The sequence below is a fragment of the Syngnathus acus genome, chromosome 11, assembly GCF_901709675.1.
Source record: "Syngnathus acus chromosome 11, fSynAcu1.2, whole genome shotgun sequence".
Classification (NCBI taxonomy): Eukaryota; Metazoa; Chordata; class Actinopteri; order Syngnathiformes; family Syngnathidae; genus Syngnathus; species Syngnathus acus.
The window spans coordinates 3,347,004-3,359,369 of NC_051096.1; the positions used below are offsets into that span (position 1 = coordinate 3,347,004).

Below are 12,366 nucleotides of genomic sequence, written 5' to 3' on the forward strand. Positions count from 1 at the left end.
CTGGTTTAGTAGGGTCCTTCGAAAACTCAAAATTAAATAAGATTGGCTACTAAACATGTGTTACACAGAGAAGAGGTTTTTCTTTCCGTTTTTGTTTTTTAGTGAGGCAATATTTTGGACTACTATTTCCGAAGGGGTCCTATACGTCACTATACGCATGCGATCTGCTGGTTGCAGCTTTAATTGAGCGACGATTTGACAATTTACGCTCCGAAATAAGCATTTTTTTAAAGCACTTTTTAAGGAAGTCTGACGAAAAACTCGCAATTACTATCACGTTTTATACACTGGTTCAACATGTTTAGTTCTTGCTGCCGTGCCCTTCAGGATCTGCTCGGCCAAATGACCATCAGGAGCTTTTCTGTGACTCCTGTCCAGGTTAGTGTCGGATTAATTTGAATATTTTAGGTATTTTTTTAGGACGCTTTGTTTTGCATGGGCCACGTTGGGTGATGAACTTTGTCCTTCTGTTGTAGTTTTTGGTTTGATAACGTGAAGTTTGTTTTTCCCAGAGCACCGTGGTGGTGGAGCGCTGGTGGCAGGTGCCCCTGTCTAAAGTGGGCAGCCCCCCGAGGTTGTACCCCCGCAGGCACCGCATCTACAAACTGGTCGAGGACACAAAACATGCTCCCAAGGAAAAGATGGAGCTCATCCTCACACAGACTGTCCCCAGTGAGTCTCACTCTATGCATTCAATAATAATTAAACAAATCTACTCTAATTTTTTTTTTTTTTTTTTTTTTGACAGAGCTTGGTGGTCGTGGAGAGACGGTGTTTGTCAAAAAGTCAGTGGGCCGTAACAAGCTGCTTCCGCAGGGGCTTGCCGTGTATCCATCTCCGGAGAACAAGAAGATCTTTGCGGAGGAGTTAAGGGTGCGAGTTGGAGGCTTTTCAGTAGCGTTACGTTACAACGTGATTATTAAACGCTGCTCTCTCTTTTTACCTTCAGCTTTTGCGGGAGGGCACGAGCGAGGAGAGAATGCAAACTCGAACTGGACAACTGGTGAGTTAGTATAATGTACACAAGATCACATCTCTCAGTATTTGTAATTAGAATGAAAATAATGATTTTGTATTTTCCAGACAGTCGAGTTCCTGAAGAAATCCAAATTGAGAATCATCAAAATGCCCTCTAAAGACTTTAAGATGACTAGTGAAGTTGTGAGGAGGCAGTTTCTTCGTAAGGTACTTGATAAAAAAACCTGCACGCGTCTAATTTTGTTTACAAAAAAAATCTGATGTATTGAATATTCACTTTGTGCTTAGCTGATCATGGTGGTTCCTCCTCACGCCTTGAAGCTTCCATTTGAGCCCATCACAGAGTGTGGCGACTACTGGTGTGAAGTAACGGTAAGATTTTATTTTATTTTATCCCGCGGATTAAATAATAATTATCTTTGGTTCTTACAGGTGAACGGAATGGACACAGTCCGCGTCCCCATTTCTTTAGTCCCGTACGAGGACAAGTCGGTCAGACAGCAGCGCATCTTGGAGGAGGCTGCTGATAAGGACATTCATGTGGATGAGGAGGTTGCTATGGAGACAAGTCAAGTCAGTGTGACTGAGCCACCAAGTGACAACCAGAAGCAGGATTAATGGACACTAAAAGGACATCTGTGGATTGTAAAGGACACTTGCTGGGCGAAAATGATGGTCACTAAATTGACTTTTGTTTTATGTTATTATACTCAACAACATTGGAAAAAAAAACAATCATTCACGAGATGAAATAAAAACAAAAATGCTTTAGGACTTGCCGTCCAGTATCTGCAGAAGTGACTAGTTTGTTTGCCACGTTTAGATGCTATCAAAATGATTTCCTTTTTTTTTTGTGTTGTGACACCCTTGCAATGACTTTGCACAAGCGTGTCTTCACATCCTGAGTTGCATCAAAGCATCGCTCGGAACAAACGCTTTTGAAGGGGGATTTATTTTCAAATGTATTTTAACGCAGTCGTTACAGATGGACCGCATGCCTCACGCTGACGTTCAGATTTCATCCATCGGTCAGAACTTTTTTTTTTCTTTTTCAGCCTTGTATTGATTTCACCAATTTAACCTGAATCAATTTACTTGCAGTGGTGGTCAACATCATGTGGTGGATGGTGATGCTCGCTGGCATCGGTTTGGGTAAGCTGCTTTGTCACTTTCCAAATTGCTTGTGGGCCTTCACTAAATGTGTCATCATAGGCGCCACTCATCTGAACCACTGCCCGGTGCAGTCCAGAATCCCCATCTACCTGGTGGTTCTGGGCTCGTCCAGCCTGCTGGCTTTATCTGTGACTTACTGCCGCTACATCTGGGAGAGCGGCCTGATGAGCACGATCACTTCCGTCGGCGTGGTTCTGTTACACCTCTTCACCTTCTGCTGGTTTGTCTTAGGTATGAAAACAATCTAGTTTTTATATGGCTTGTCCTCATTGGACCATCCGTCGCAGGGTCAACTTGGGTCTACGGCGCGTACCCGCCCAGCTTCACGCCCGGAGAAGCTCGCTACTGCCATAAGAGCACCTACAACTTTGCTTTCATCACCACCACGCTGGTGTGGGCCAGCGCCACGCTGTCGCTGTGCTGCTGCGCTTGCTTCGTGTCGATGACCTGCTTCAAGACAGTCACGGCCCGACACCGGTTGACGCCCACCCGCACCACGTCGTACGGAACGACACATCTGCTCGACGAAGACGCCGCAACAGGTGGTGTCTGATCCCAGCTCAAAGGTGGACTTATTTGCAATATGAGTCAAGAACGGTAGAGAATTTTTACACGTAAGCAACAACTTCGACATTTTTGAAGCAACATGTTTATTATAAAATTCCACGTTAATGTGTCTCGAGTTGAATGTGAACGCACTGGTACTTTCTTGGGAAGCGGGATGGCTCTTCACTAAACCGAGACTAACACTAAATGTTTGTTACGTGATCGGGAATACATAGAGTAGTACAAAGGAATACATTTCCAACCCAGTTGGTATCTAAAACCCACCCACAAGTGTCTGGAAAGTAATTTAGTTTACTTTACAAAGGAGTCATAATGATGAACAGTTGGGGGGAAAATGTGCATTACAGTTTTTGTTTTCTAATTTATTGGAAGCTCCATTCTCCTCGACGCTAGACTCCCAAACGGCATGGCGCTCAGAAGCCGTATTTGGCCTGCGTCTGCCGGCGTGTCATCCTGTTTTCCGCCCAGGTGTTCTTCAGCTCCAGCTCACGTTCCTTGGCCTGAAGCGAAAAAATACCTTGCTGGATTTTTGTGACCCTTGACTTCTATTTGCGGTCAGCCTCTTGTTGGAAGAAGAAACATTGACCATGTATGGCCATGAGGAAGATTTGGCGGCCTCACCTGGTGGATGAGATATGTAATCTGGTGCTTGCGCCTCTGTTGTCCTGTGGGCATGCCTCCCCTTTTCTGTAGATGAAAAACAGGAGAGTCAGAAATTGTGGTCGCTGTATGAATCCTCCCTATGAGTCATACCTTGCTGAAGGACCCGTGGGTCTGCTTCTCCTCCGACATGCTTTTGGTGAGCCACTGCTGATGACCGCTCAGCTGGTCGTCACCCTTTATTTCCAGGAACTTCACTTCCTCTTTGCCCCGGTTCCTTTTGCCCTGAAGCCGCATGAACTGCAAGCAACACACAGAGAATGCTTCTCATCACTGTTCTGTGTTAATTAACATGAGTATAATTCCATTTGCTGTTATGTCTTACCGCTTCGTCATCAAACATGGCCGAATTGCCAGGTTCTTCGTCTTCGGGCAAGCCGGGGCTTGGCTCTTGGTAGTATGCTTTGTTGCTGTCGTATCCCTGTAGAATGAGATGGTGTCACTGTTGACGTTCATGTTAGTTTCCATTTGTTGGAACTTGACGCATGTATACCTCAGGGTAAGACTCCGGTCCCGCCATGGGCGGCTGATACTGAGGATACTGGCCTCCCCACGTGGCGGCTCCCTCGTGGCCTCCACCAAAGTCGAGAGGGGCGTCCGACTGACCCAGCTCGTCACCGGGCGGTGGAGGAGGAAGGGGTTCGGGAAGAGACACTGGGAGCGGCTCCACCGCGGCGACGACGGGCTCGGGTTCGCAACTCGGAATGACAGCCGGAGGTGGCCGCTCTGGGCTCTCACCAAACGAGAAGTAATTCTGTGGAGAGATGTCGTCTTCGTGCTCGTCCGCGACAACGATATGTCTGGCCAGCTGCCGCGCCGCCGACTTGGCTGCTGCTTTGATGGCGGAGGGTGACGCGCTGGGGCCCAGTAGGCCCGGCGCGGGAGTGCTTGGACTGACACCGCGAGGGTCCGAGCGCTTGGTGAGCGTGTGGGGAATTAAAGGTCTGTCGGTCACCTTCACAGTCAGGTTTTTGGGTTGTGGCAGGAGAGAAGACAGACCTGCACCCTACACAGAAAGGCGGGGAAAGTTTACTCCAGATCAAATCACTTAACGTTGTACAATCCATTCCTAATCTATTAATTTGTGCCTTGCACTATTTGAACATGCAAAGGTAAGTGCAGGTGTCCCTACCTGGGGCTGGAGTTTCTTCTTTATTGGTTCGTCATCATCTGAGTCTGACTAATAACAACAAAAATTAATCATGATTTATAATCTCATGATCATCGTGCATCAGCTCGCATCACAACACTCACGTCGTGCTTCTCGATTTGCGGTATGGAAATCCTCACAGGTTCTGTGCGCTTCTTAGGCTTGGGCAAACCTGACAACAAACTCGTCTTGCCTTGCTGGGGGTCGTTACTCGACGTCCTGTCCACCGCAGAAAGATTTTGGGGGGCTGGCATGAGGGAGAAGAGTCCCCCTGAGCCTGGTTTGCTCGACGTTCCTTCACTATCGCTGTCATCACTGCTGCCATAGGCGACTAAAGACATGTTAGCGGGCGGTATGAAGTGCCGCTAACCCGCATGGATACCACCACTATTCCCTCAAATCTTCACAGTAAAGATCCTCATGAGTGTGAAATAACGCAGTTCTTTTTGTCAAATAACAGCAAAACAAATGGGGATGATGGAAAAAGTATGCTAACTATAGTTAGCTTAGGCCGCTAGCCGCCACTAAAAGTAACCAGATAGTTTTGCCTTTCTGACTTAAATCGTCAGGATACAATTTACTGTTTTTAGATCATTTATTTTAGATTCACTTATGATTAATAATACGACAGATAAATTATCGTTCTGAGCGCATACTTGCACTCGATAATTTTTCTTCGTCTTGTTTATCGACGATGAGCTGCGATTCACTTTCTTCTTCTGTGTTGACAACAATCAACCGTTGCCGATACTGCCCCCAACGGACGGCAAGTGAATGGCTAGCTCCTCTTTAAAAAAACAACAACATTTAAATTATAGATATTTGGATTTTACAAACTTGTGCGTGCACACACACCCAAACGAAGCAAACGGACCCCGCAAAGAAAGTGGCACGGAGATCGCTTTACTGCTTTACGTGGCAGCTCTGCCACATTCAAAACGGCGAACGCTTTTACGTACGGGATTATCTGATGCTCAACTGATGGTGCGCATGCGTACTACTGTTGCGCTCACCTCGAAGCAACCTGCTTCGTGATTGGTCAGAAGACTCGGTTAGCTGGTGGCCCTCCACTCCCCAGCGGCTACTAGTTCTTTAATTAACAACGACGACAATGTTCATTCGGTGATTACAGAAGACAAAAATCACCACAACTGGACATCATTCCGTCACCTATTTGTGCAACTTGCCATTTGTAACCATGGAGCAGTCTGCCTCCAAAAGGTTTGTAATTTAAAGCTTTTTGACTTGCTAGCTGCAAAGGTAGCTACTGCTGCGCTAGCCGGTTATGCTAATTATAATTAGCGTTGTCGGTCTCAACTCTTCTTTCCCAATTATTACGAGAAATAACATGTTTAATGTGCTACCCCATCATATCGCTTCTCATTACTACTATTTAAATTATCTTCGGGATACATACTCACTCCGGTGGAAAGTAGAACCATAGCTTTGTTACACATCATTCACTATAAACCTATCAATTAATTACGTGCTTAATATTGTTTTTCAATATATTTCACCAAGCAGTAAGCTGAAAAAGCTGAGTGAAGACAGCTTGACCAAACAACCAGAGGAAGTGTTTGATGTCCTGGAAAAACTTGGTGAAGGGTGAGTAAGTTTTCTTACTTCCCCTCATCACTAGTTATTATGAAAAATAAATGTTCCTGCTTATTTTTGGAGGCGAGTGAATATTGTGTCTTTTTTTGCAAACACATATTTTTGTTGTGTGTGTTAGTTCTTATGGCAGTGTATTTAAAGCCATCCACAAGGAGTCGGGACAGGTTGTGGCCATCAAGCAGGTCCCTGTGGAGTCTGACCTGCAAGAGATTATCAAGGAGATTTCCATCATGCAGCAGTGTGACAGGTTGCACAAAGAAAACAAAATAAAATTTGAATGAATGTTCCATTTCGTCCCTGTTGAAGGTAATTGATTTGATGTCTTTCCAAATAGCCCCTACGTAGTGAAGTACTATGGCAGCTACTTCAAGAACACAGACCTGTGGATCGTCATGGAGTACTGCGGAGCTGGTTCTGTCTCTGACATCATCAGGCTGCGCAGCAAAACGGTAGGTCCGATACAAAAATGTGTTGCCATGAGAAATGCATTAAAAGGCATGAAAACGCTTTTATTGCAAGCATATTCACACACCAAAATATCGTGCGTAATCTTTTTGGTTGTGTTTGTATGTTTAATTGTATTGATTATTCTTACAGCTGACAGAGGATGAGATTGCCACTATCTTAAAGTCAACACTCAAGGGTCTGGAATACCTTCACTTCATGAGGAAGATTCACAGAGATATCAAGGCCGGCAACATTTTGCTCAACACCGAGGGACACGCCAAGCTGGCTGACTTTGGAGTGGCAGGGCAGCTAACGGTAATAGCGCTAACTTGCTAAAAACAAACAGGATCTAGCGGTGAACCAATACTGTTTTACGATACGTCTGTACTCGTGTGAGTAAAAATGCTCCGATGCTACGACACTCGATACTGTGCCGTAATAGTTGTGGTCCACTCCGTAAACTAAATATCAAATTTGAGTCGAGTCTTAATTTTCCTCGAAAGGACACCATGGCGAAGAGGAACACTGTGATTGGAACGCCTTTCTGGATGGCCCCGGAGGTGATCCAGGAGATTGGCTACAACTGCGTGGCCGACATCTGGTCGCTGGGCATCACGTCCATCGAGATGGCTGAGGGCAAGCCCCCCTACGCTGACATCCACCCCATGAGAGTGAGCACGGATGATCTGGCAGACGTGTGTCGTGACGCCTCATGCTTCATCCTCTTTTGCTTGTCTCGTCACTTCAGGCCATCTTTATGATCCCCACTAACCCTCCGCCAACCTTCCGGAAACCCGAGCTGTGGTCAGACGATTTCACGGATTTTGTCAAGAAGTGTCTGGTGAAGAATCCTGAGCAGAGAGCCACCGCTACACAACTCCTGCAGGTTCATAACAGACATTTCCGGAATGAAATGTGTTTTTTAGTGCCATGACTGTCTATTTTGTCTCATTTGTTACCCGCACATCTCCAGCACCCGTTCATCAGCCAGGCCAAGCCCGTCTCCATCTTGCGGGACCTGATCACCGAGGCCATGGAGATGAAGGCCAAGCGGCAGCAGGAGCAGCAAAGAGAGCTGGAGGAAGACGATGATAACTCCGTCAGTCCAACCCGCTGACTCTTGTTCACATGTTAAAAGACGGCTGACTGATTTGTTTTGCACCCCGCCCCCTAGGAGGAGGAGACTGAGGTGGACTCGCACACCATGGTGAAGTCCGGCTCGGAGGGCGCCGGCACCATGCGCGCCGGCGGAACCATGAGCGACGGGGCGCAGACCATGATCGAGCACGGCAACACCATGCTGGACTCGGACCTGGGCACCATGGTCATCAACAGCGACGATGACGACGAGGAAGAGGAGGAGCGGGGATCAATGAGGAGTGCGGGCGCACATGCCGTCACTTGAGAAACGTGAGGTGTAGAACGTTTTATAACTTAACATACTCCCCCCCCCCCCCCCCCCCCCCCCCCCTTGCAGGGCACGCCACCCCCCAACAGCCTATGCGTCCATCCTTCATGGACTACTTTGACAAGCAGGACTCCAACAAAGTGGCCCAGCAGCAGCAACGTCAACATCAGCAGCACCAGCAGGAGAACTACAATCACAACCAACCTCAGGAGCAGCCCGGCTACCACGTCCAGTCTAAGAACATTTTCCCCGATAACTGGAAGGTGCCCCAGGACGGAGACTTTGATTTTGTGAGTGAACTCATCCGGGGGGCTGGGAGATGATGGGGAAACATGAATAATCACAATCATCATGTTTTCAGTTGAAGAATCTGGACTTTGAGGAACTTCAGATGCGCCTGAGCGCCTTGGACCCCATGATGGAGCGCGAAATCGAGGAGCTGCGGCAGCGCTACACAGCCAAGCGCCAGCCCATCCTCGACGCCATGGATGCCAAGAAGCGGCGGCAGCAGAACTTTTAAGGCCGGTGACACACACACACGCACACATGTATGAGACGTAATAGTTTGATGAGTAAGCAACATTCGTGACCAAAGACAATCAGAAATTGTGTTGCCTTAAACGAGGGAGGGGGGGATAGGCTTTTTCCTCTGTGCTTTGAGAAAAAAAAAAAGTCTGCCTAAATTGATGAAGACCACATTGCAGGACTTCATTTATCAATGATTCGTTGTCATGTTACTTTTATGAAGATGATCTTCGGTCTCTGTGCCTCGCAAAAACAAAATTTGCCATAGCGATATTGAAAAATGGCGCATCGAAGTCGTAACAGAACGGTCGCTTCTGAGCCTATACTCCGTAAGTGACAAAAAAAGAGAATTCAATATTCAGGGATGAGAATTTTCTGCGGATCCGCGGATTTCCGTGTTTTCCGTCGAAAGTATCATTTTCGTGAATCGTGTAAATCCATTGAGAAAAGTATTTTTTTTTTTATATATGGGGGGAGCGTTAGCCTCGGCGACTCGCGAGCATTCCCCCGCCCGCCGCGACGGCATCTTTATTTTCGGCAGCATTTTGGCGCCACTTTCATCACATCATTTCCACTTGTTAACTTACACGGAGAACTGTTTTTACACCGCCACAATGTGAATTTGCGATTGGGTTTTCATCACTTGAAGACGAGTTATTTAGTCGAACGGGATCAAGAACTGCTTCAGATGGGCATGGCTCGAGAGCCACGTCATCGTACAACTCGGAACACAGTCCGTATTTGTCACAGTCACATTTGCCATTCTCATCCCTGAATATTGTATTTCAAGGCACAAATTCATCATAAAAGTTTTCGTACTGTTCGCTACCACTTCATTAATTTTCCTCCATTTTAATTTGCGTGGGAGGCAACTGGACTCTGATGTACCGAAGTAAGCCGACACTTGAACGCCACACGTTGTTGACTTATTATTTTTTTTTTTTTTTATGAGCGTCCTGAATGGGTGAAACATTTCCATGTTCAACAGCGTGAAACATTTCCATGCTCCCCGTGAATGTTAACTTTCACACTTGAGAGACCTGTTACACTATTTAAATAACTATCCTCAGACGACACTTTCTGGACCAGATCTTGCATTGTATTGTTTCACACATTTCTTTTAGTGGCACTGGTTTAACTATAGAAGCTAATTTGGCTGCTTTTATTTGTAACCTTTACTTTTTTTTTTTTGTCTGTGCATATGGAAGGACAGCACTAACTAAAGTGTACAGTGCAGTGTGAGAAAAGCGGGTCGTTGTCATGTACTGTTTACCTTAAATCACTTTTTTCCCATTTCACCACTAAATCATGACTATGTCTGACATGGTTAATTTATTACTTTTTTTGTATAAAGCGCATGATATAATAAAAGTTACTTTTAGTTAACTGCAATTGCATTGGATTATTTGTCATTTGTGTTGGAGGCGGGACACAGTTTGGGCTCTGAGGCACACAAAAAAATCTTTTTTTATGTAAACGTTTAACTTTTTTTTACTTTTTACTTGTACATTATTAAAAAAGATTTACTATTTCATCTTTAAAAATGTACAAGCACTATCAATGCATTAGATTTTTAAACTTATTTTTTGAAATGCACATTGAGTTTTCGTTTTTCAGATTTAAAATTTGTACATATTTTAAAAAAAAAAATCATTTTAATATTTATTATTCCTTTTGCAGTGCCTCTGCCTCATTTCCGTCATCCAAGTGTGCAGCCAGTCACCCTCTTTTATTGATTTGTGAAAGCCTAACCTCAAACAAATGCAGCCAATTACAACCGCGTGAGATGGACAATTTTACGGTGCCAAATGAAAAGATGCCGGCGGGATGGCAGCTGTAATTGCACATAGTCTGCCTTTAACGGCCTGTCGGTGAGTACGGGATGCCTCGGCCAATTCTAGCACTGGCAGAAAAGAGGGAAGGGGGAGGGGGTCTGAACAAAACTGCCAGTCATTGAAGCAAACAGAGTTCCGTTTGCTTTTTTTATTGTATTCAATTTATAAAACACAAAATAAATCTGCTCTATGCTTTTAGGGACAGCAACAAATCCACTAAAATTATTTTTCAACCAAATAATTGAAATCTGTTGCCGCGGTAAAACTTTACGAACTGCAAAGGCCACACACTACTGATATTTTACACCCTTCAGATCTTCTCTGACCCTCACATGTCAAAATTTCTCTCACACACACGCATACCTTGTTCCCTGGGGGCCTGATTGTAAATCAAAGCAGAATTCCTCTATTTGTCCACAGGCTTGTTAGGCAGGAAAGGGTGTCCATAAATCAGTAGACACTTAGTGATATTTATGCCTGGTGGCAATGAGTTGAACAAGCGGTGAGCGCGACCCTCGAGGCAATATCTCTAAGTGGTGCCCGTCTGGAAGAAGATTGTGAAGATGATGAACAAGTAGGGGAGAGAATACTCGGTGGGCTGAAAAGACGACGCTTCATTTCCATGTTCATAATCAAACCTTAATCTGGGTCGATCCACTGAACTCTTGAGCCTTTTGAGCGCTTTGCTTATTACTGGGAATCACCAGCCGTCCTTGCTGCAGCCGCTGCGTCGGATATGAAAAGTCTCCACACCCCTGCTTGAATCCTAATTTTTATTTTAAAAAAAACAACAGTTAAAAGAGGGTGTGCACACTTGTGCAAACACATTGCTCTTTTTTTTTTTTACACAAAGTTTTTTAATTTGTGAAAGAGCAAACCTCTGTACGGCGTTAAAATGTCCCACGTCATATTTTATTTCACAACTCCAGGTGCACTACTCAAGTGTCGCCACAAGACGGCGATCGTGAACCATCTTGTCTCTGTGCTCCACATATTTACAGCGAGTGTGATGTAAAGGTTGCAAGAAGTTTAAGAACCATTGTCTCTGCGGTTCTTTCATTTCGGAGCTGATTTAGCCCACAAGTGTGTCTCCTGCCGAAGCAATGTTGGCTGAGAATGGGACACAAAAAGGAGACCCCCCCCATAACTCATGACATGCACTTGTAGCCATTGTAAGAACAAACAGTGTGGGTTTAACAGGCCTCAGTGTCTTTAAGTTAAATCCAAAATAGCGGACTTCTTCAGACTTTTTGTGGGTCTTACTTATAGTCTCCCAACTTTCATGCTACTAAGTGGAACTGTTTGCAAGAGCTGAATTGTCTACATAATCCAGTTGACCCTGGGTGGGTGCAATGTGATTTTTTTTTTTTTTTCAACACATCTCTTATAATGGCTGGCATTTGTGCAGGTCTGCATGTAATATCCACCAGGAGACTGTGACAGGACCAAACAAGGGGATTAGCATGACCTGCTTTACAACCCAACGTAAACAATGCCTTCTTCTCGTTTCTGTTACCTGACCACCCATCCACTCGTCAACTCAATCTGACAATTATCTACCAGGGCTGCATCTAAATTCCTCCGTTTTAATTGATGCAGACACAAAGCTGTTCATTTGTGTCCGTCGCTATTTATTAGTTTTCTGCAAGAGTTATCATCATTCTGCTAGCTTTATTTAGCTACAAGTGAGGTAAAACATAAGGAATGTCTTTTGTAGGTTATCTATGAAAAAGGCTTGATTTTGATGGGACTCTTGCATTTGCAATCTAACTTCCTCTACCAGAAAGAAAATCTGCAAATTTACTACTTCTCTATATGTGAAAGCTTTTACTTTATGATGTGATTAGACATTGCAACGAGTGCTCTCTAATATGGAACAGAACTCAAGTGTGGGAGCTTGTAGGCCTGCTTGTTTCATAGCTTGCTCTCTCGCTCTCTTTTTGCCCATGTTTCACAAGCTCTCTCGACCATTGAGTCAAGGCGGGAGTTTACAGGAACAGCGGGCCTTG

The 12,366-nt window shown here is 45.1% G+C and overlaps 4 protein-coding genes across 6 annotated transcripts; 3 read left to right on the forward strand and 1 right to left on the reverse strand.

Annotated features, from left to right (window-relative positions):
• Positions 1–63: 63 nt before the first annotated feature.
• mrpl9 (mitochondrial ribosomal protein L9) lies at positions 64–1,772 on the forward strand. The gene is made up of 7 exons (XM_037264188.1): positions 64–378; positions 513–672; positions 749–873; positions 950–1,003; positions 1,084–1,185; positions 1,267–1,350; positions 1,411–1,772. Exons 1-7 carry the CDS (start codon positions 298–300, stop codon positions 1,594–1,596), a joined length of 792 nt encoding a protein of 263 aa, XP_037120083.1. The 5' UTR covers positions 64–297; the 3' UTR covers positions 1,597–1,772.
• Positions 1,773–1,869: 97 nt separating this feature from the next.
• Positions 1,870–2,827, forward strand: LOC119130397 (transmembrane protein 272-like). Of its 2 annotated transcripts, none has more exons than XM_037264245.1 (4): positions 1,870–2,006; positions 2,080–2,130; positions 2,191–2,378; positions 2,435–2,827. In XM_037264245.1, the coding sequence occupies exons 1-4, from the start codon at positions 1,964–1,966 to the stop codon at positions 2,702–2,704; spliced, it is 552 nt and encodes a 183-aa protein (XP_037120140.1). In that variant the 5' UTR covers positions 1,870–1,963; the 3' UTR covers positions 2,705–2,827. The 2 variants fall into 2 exon arrangements, with proteins under 2 accessions (XP_037120140.1, XP_037120139.1); XM_037264244.1 differs by having other exon boundaries at positions 1,871–2,006; positions 2,191–2,375; positions 2,432–2,827.
• prcc (proline rich mitotic checkpoint control factor) lies at positions 2,781–5,269 on the reverse strand. The gene is made up of 7 exons (XM_037264083.1): positions 4,633–5,269; positions 4,511–4,558; positions 3,872–4,384; positions 3,704–3,799; positions 3,472–3,618; positions 3,340–3,405; positions 2,781–3,218 (listed from the first exon to the last, which is right to left on the reverse strand). Exons 1-7 carry the CDS (start codon positions 4,867–4,869, stop codon positions 3,132–3,134), a joined length of 1,194 nt encoding a protein of 397 aa, XP_037119978.1. The 5' UTR covers positions 4,870–5,269; the 3' UTR covers positions 2,781–3,131.
• Positions 5,270–5,559: 290 nt separating this feature from the next.
• stk3 (serine/threonine kinase 3 (STE20 homolog, yeast)) lies at positions 5,560–9,914 on the forward strand. Of its 2 annotated transcripts, none has more exons than XM_037264003.1 (11): positions 5,560–5,749; positions 6,050–6,133; positions 6,261–6,389; positions 6,477–6,591; positions 6,740–6,904; positions 7,093–7,260; positions 7,338–7,475; positions 7,563–7,688; positions 7,764–7,968; positions 8,067–8,287; positions 8,359–9,914. In XM_037264003.1, the coding sequence occupies exons 1-11, from the start codon at positions 5,727–5,729 to the stop codon at positions 8,515–8,517; spliced, it is 1,533 nt and encodes a 510-aa protein (XP_037119898.1). In that variant the 5' UTR covers positions 5,560–5,726; the 3' UTR covers positions 8,518–9,914. The 2 variants fall into 2 exon arrangements, with proteins under 2 accessions (XP_037119898.1, XP_037119899.1); XM_037264004.1 differs by having other exon boundaries at positions 5,561–5,749; positions 6,053–6,133.
• Positions 9,915–12,366: the final 2,452 nt, after the last annotated feature.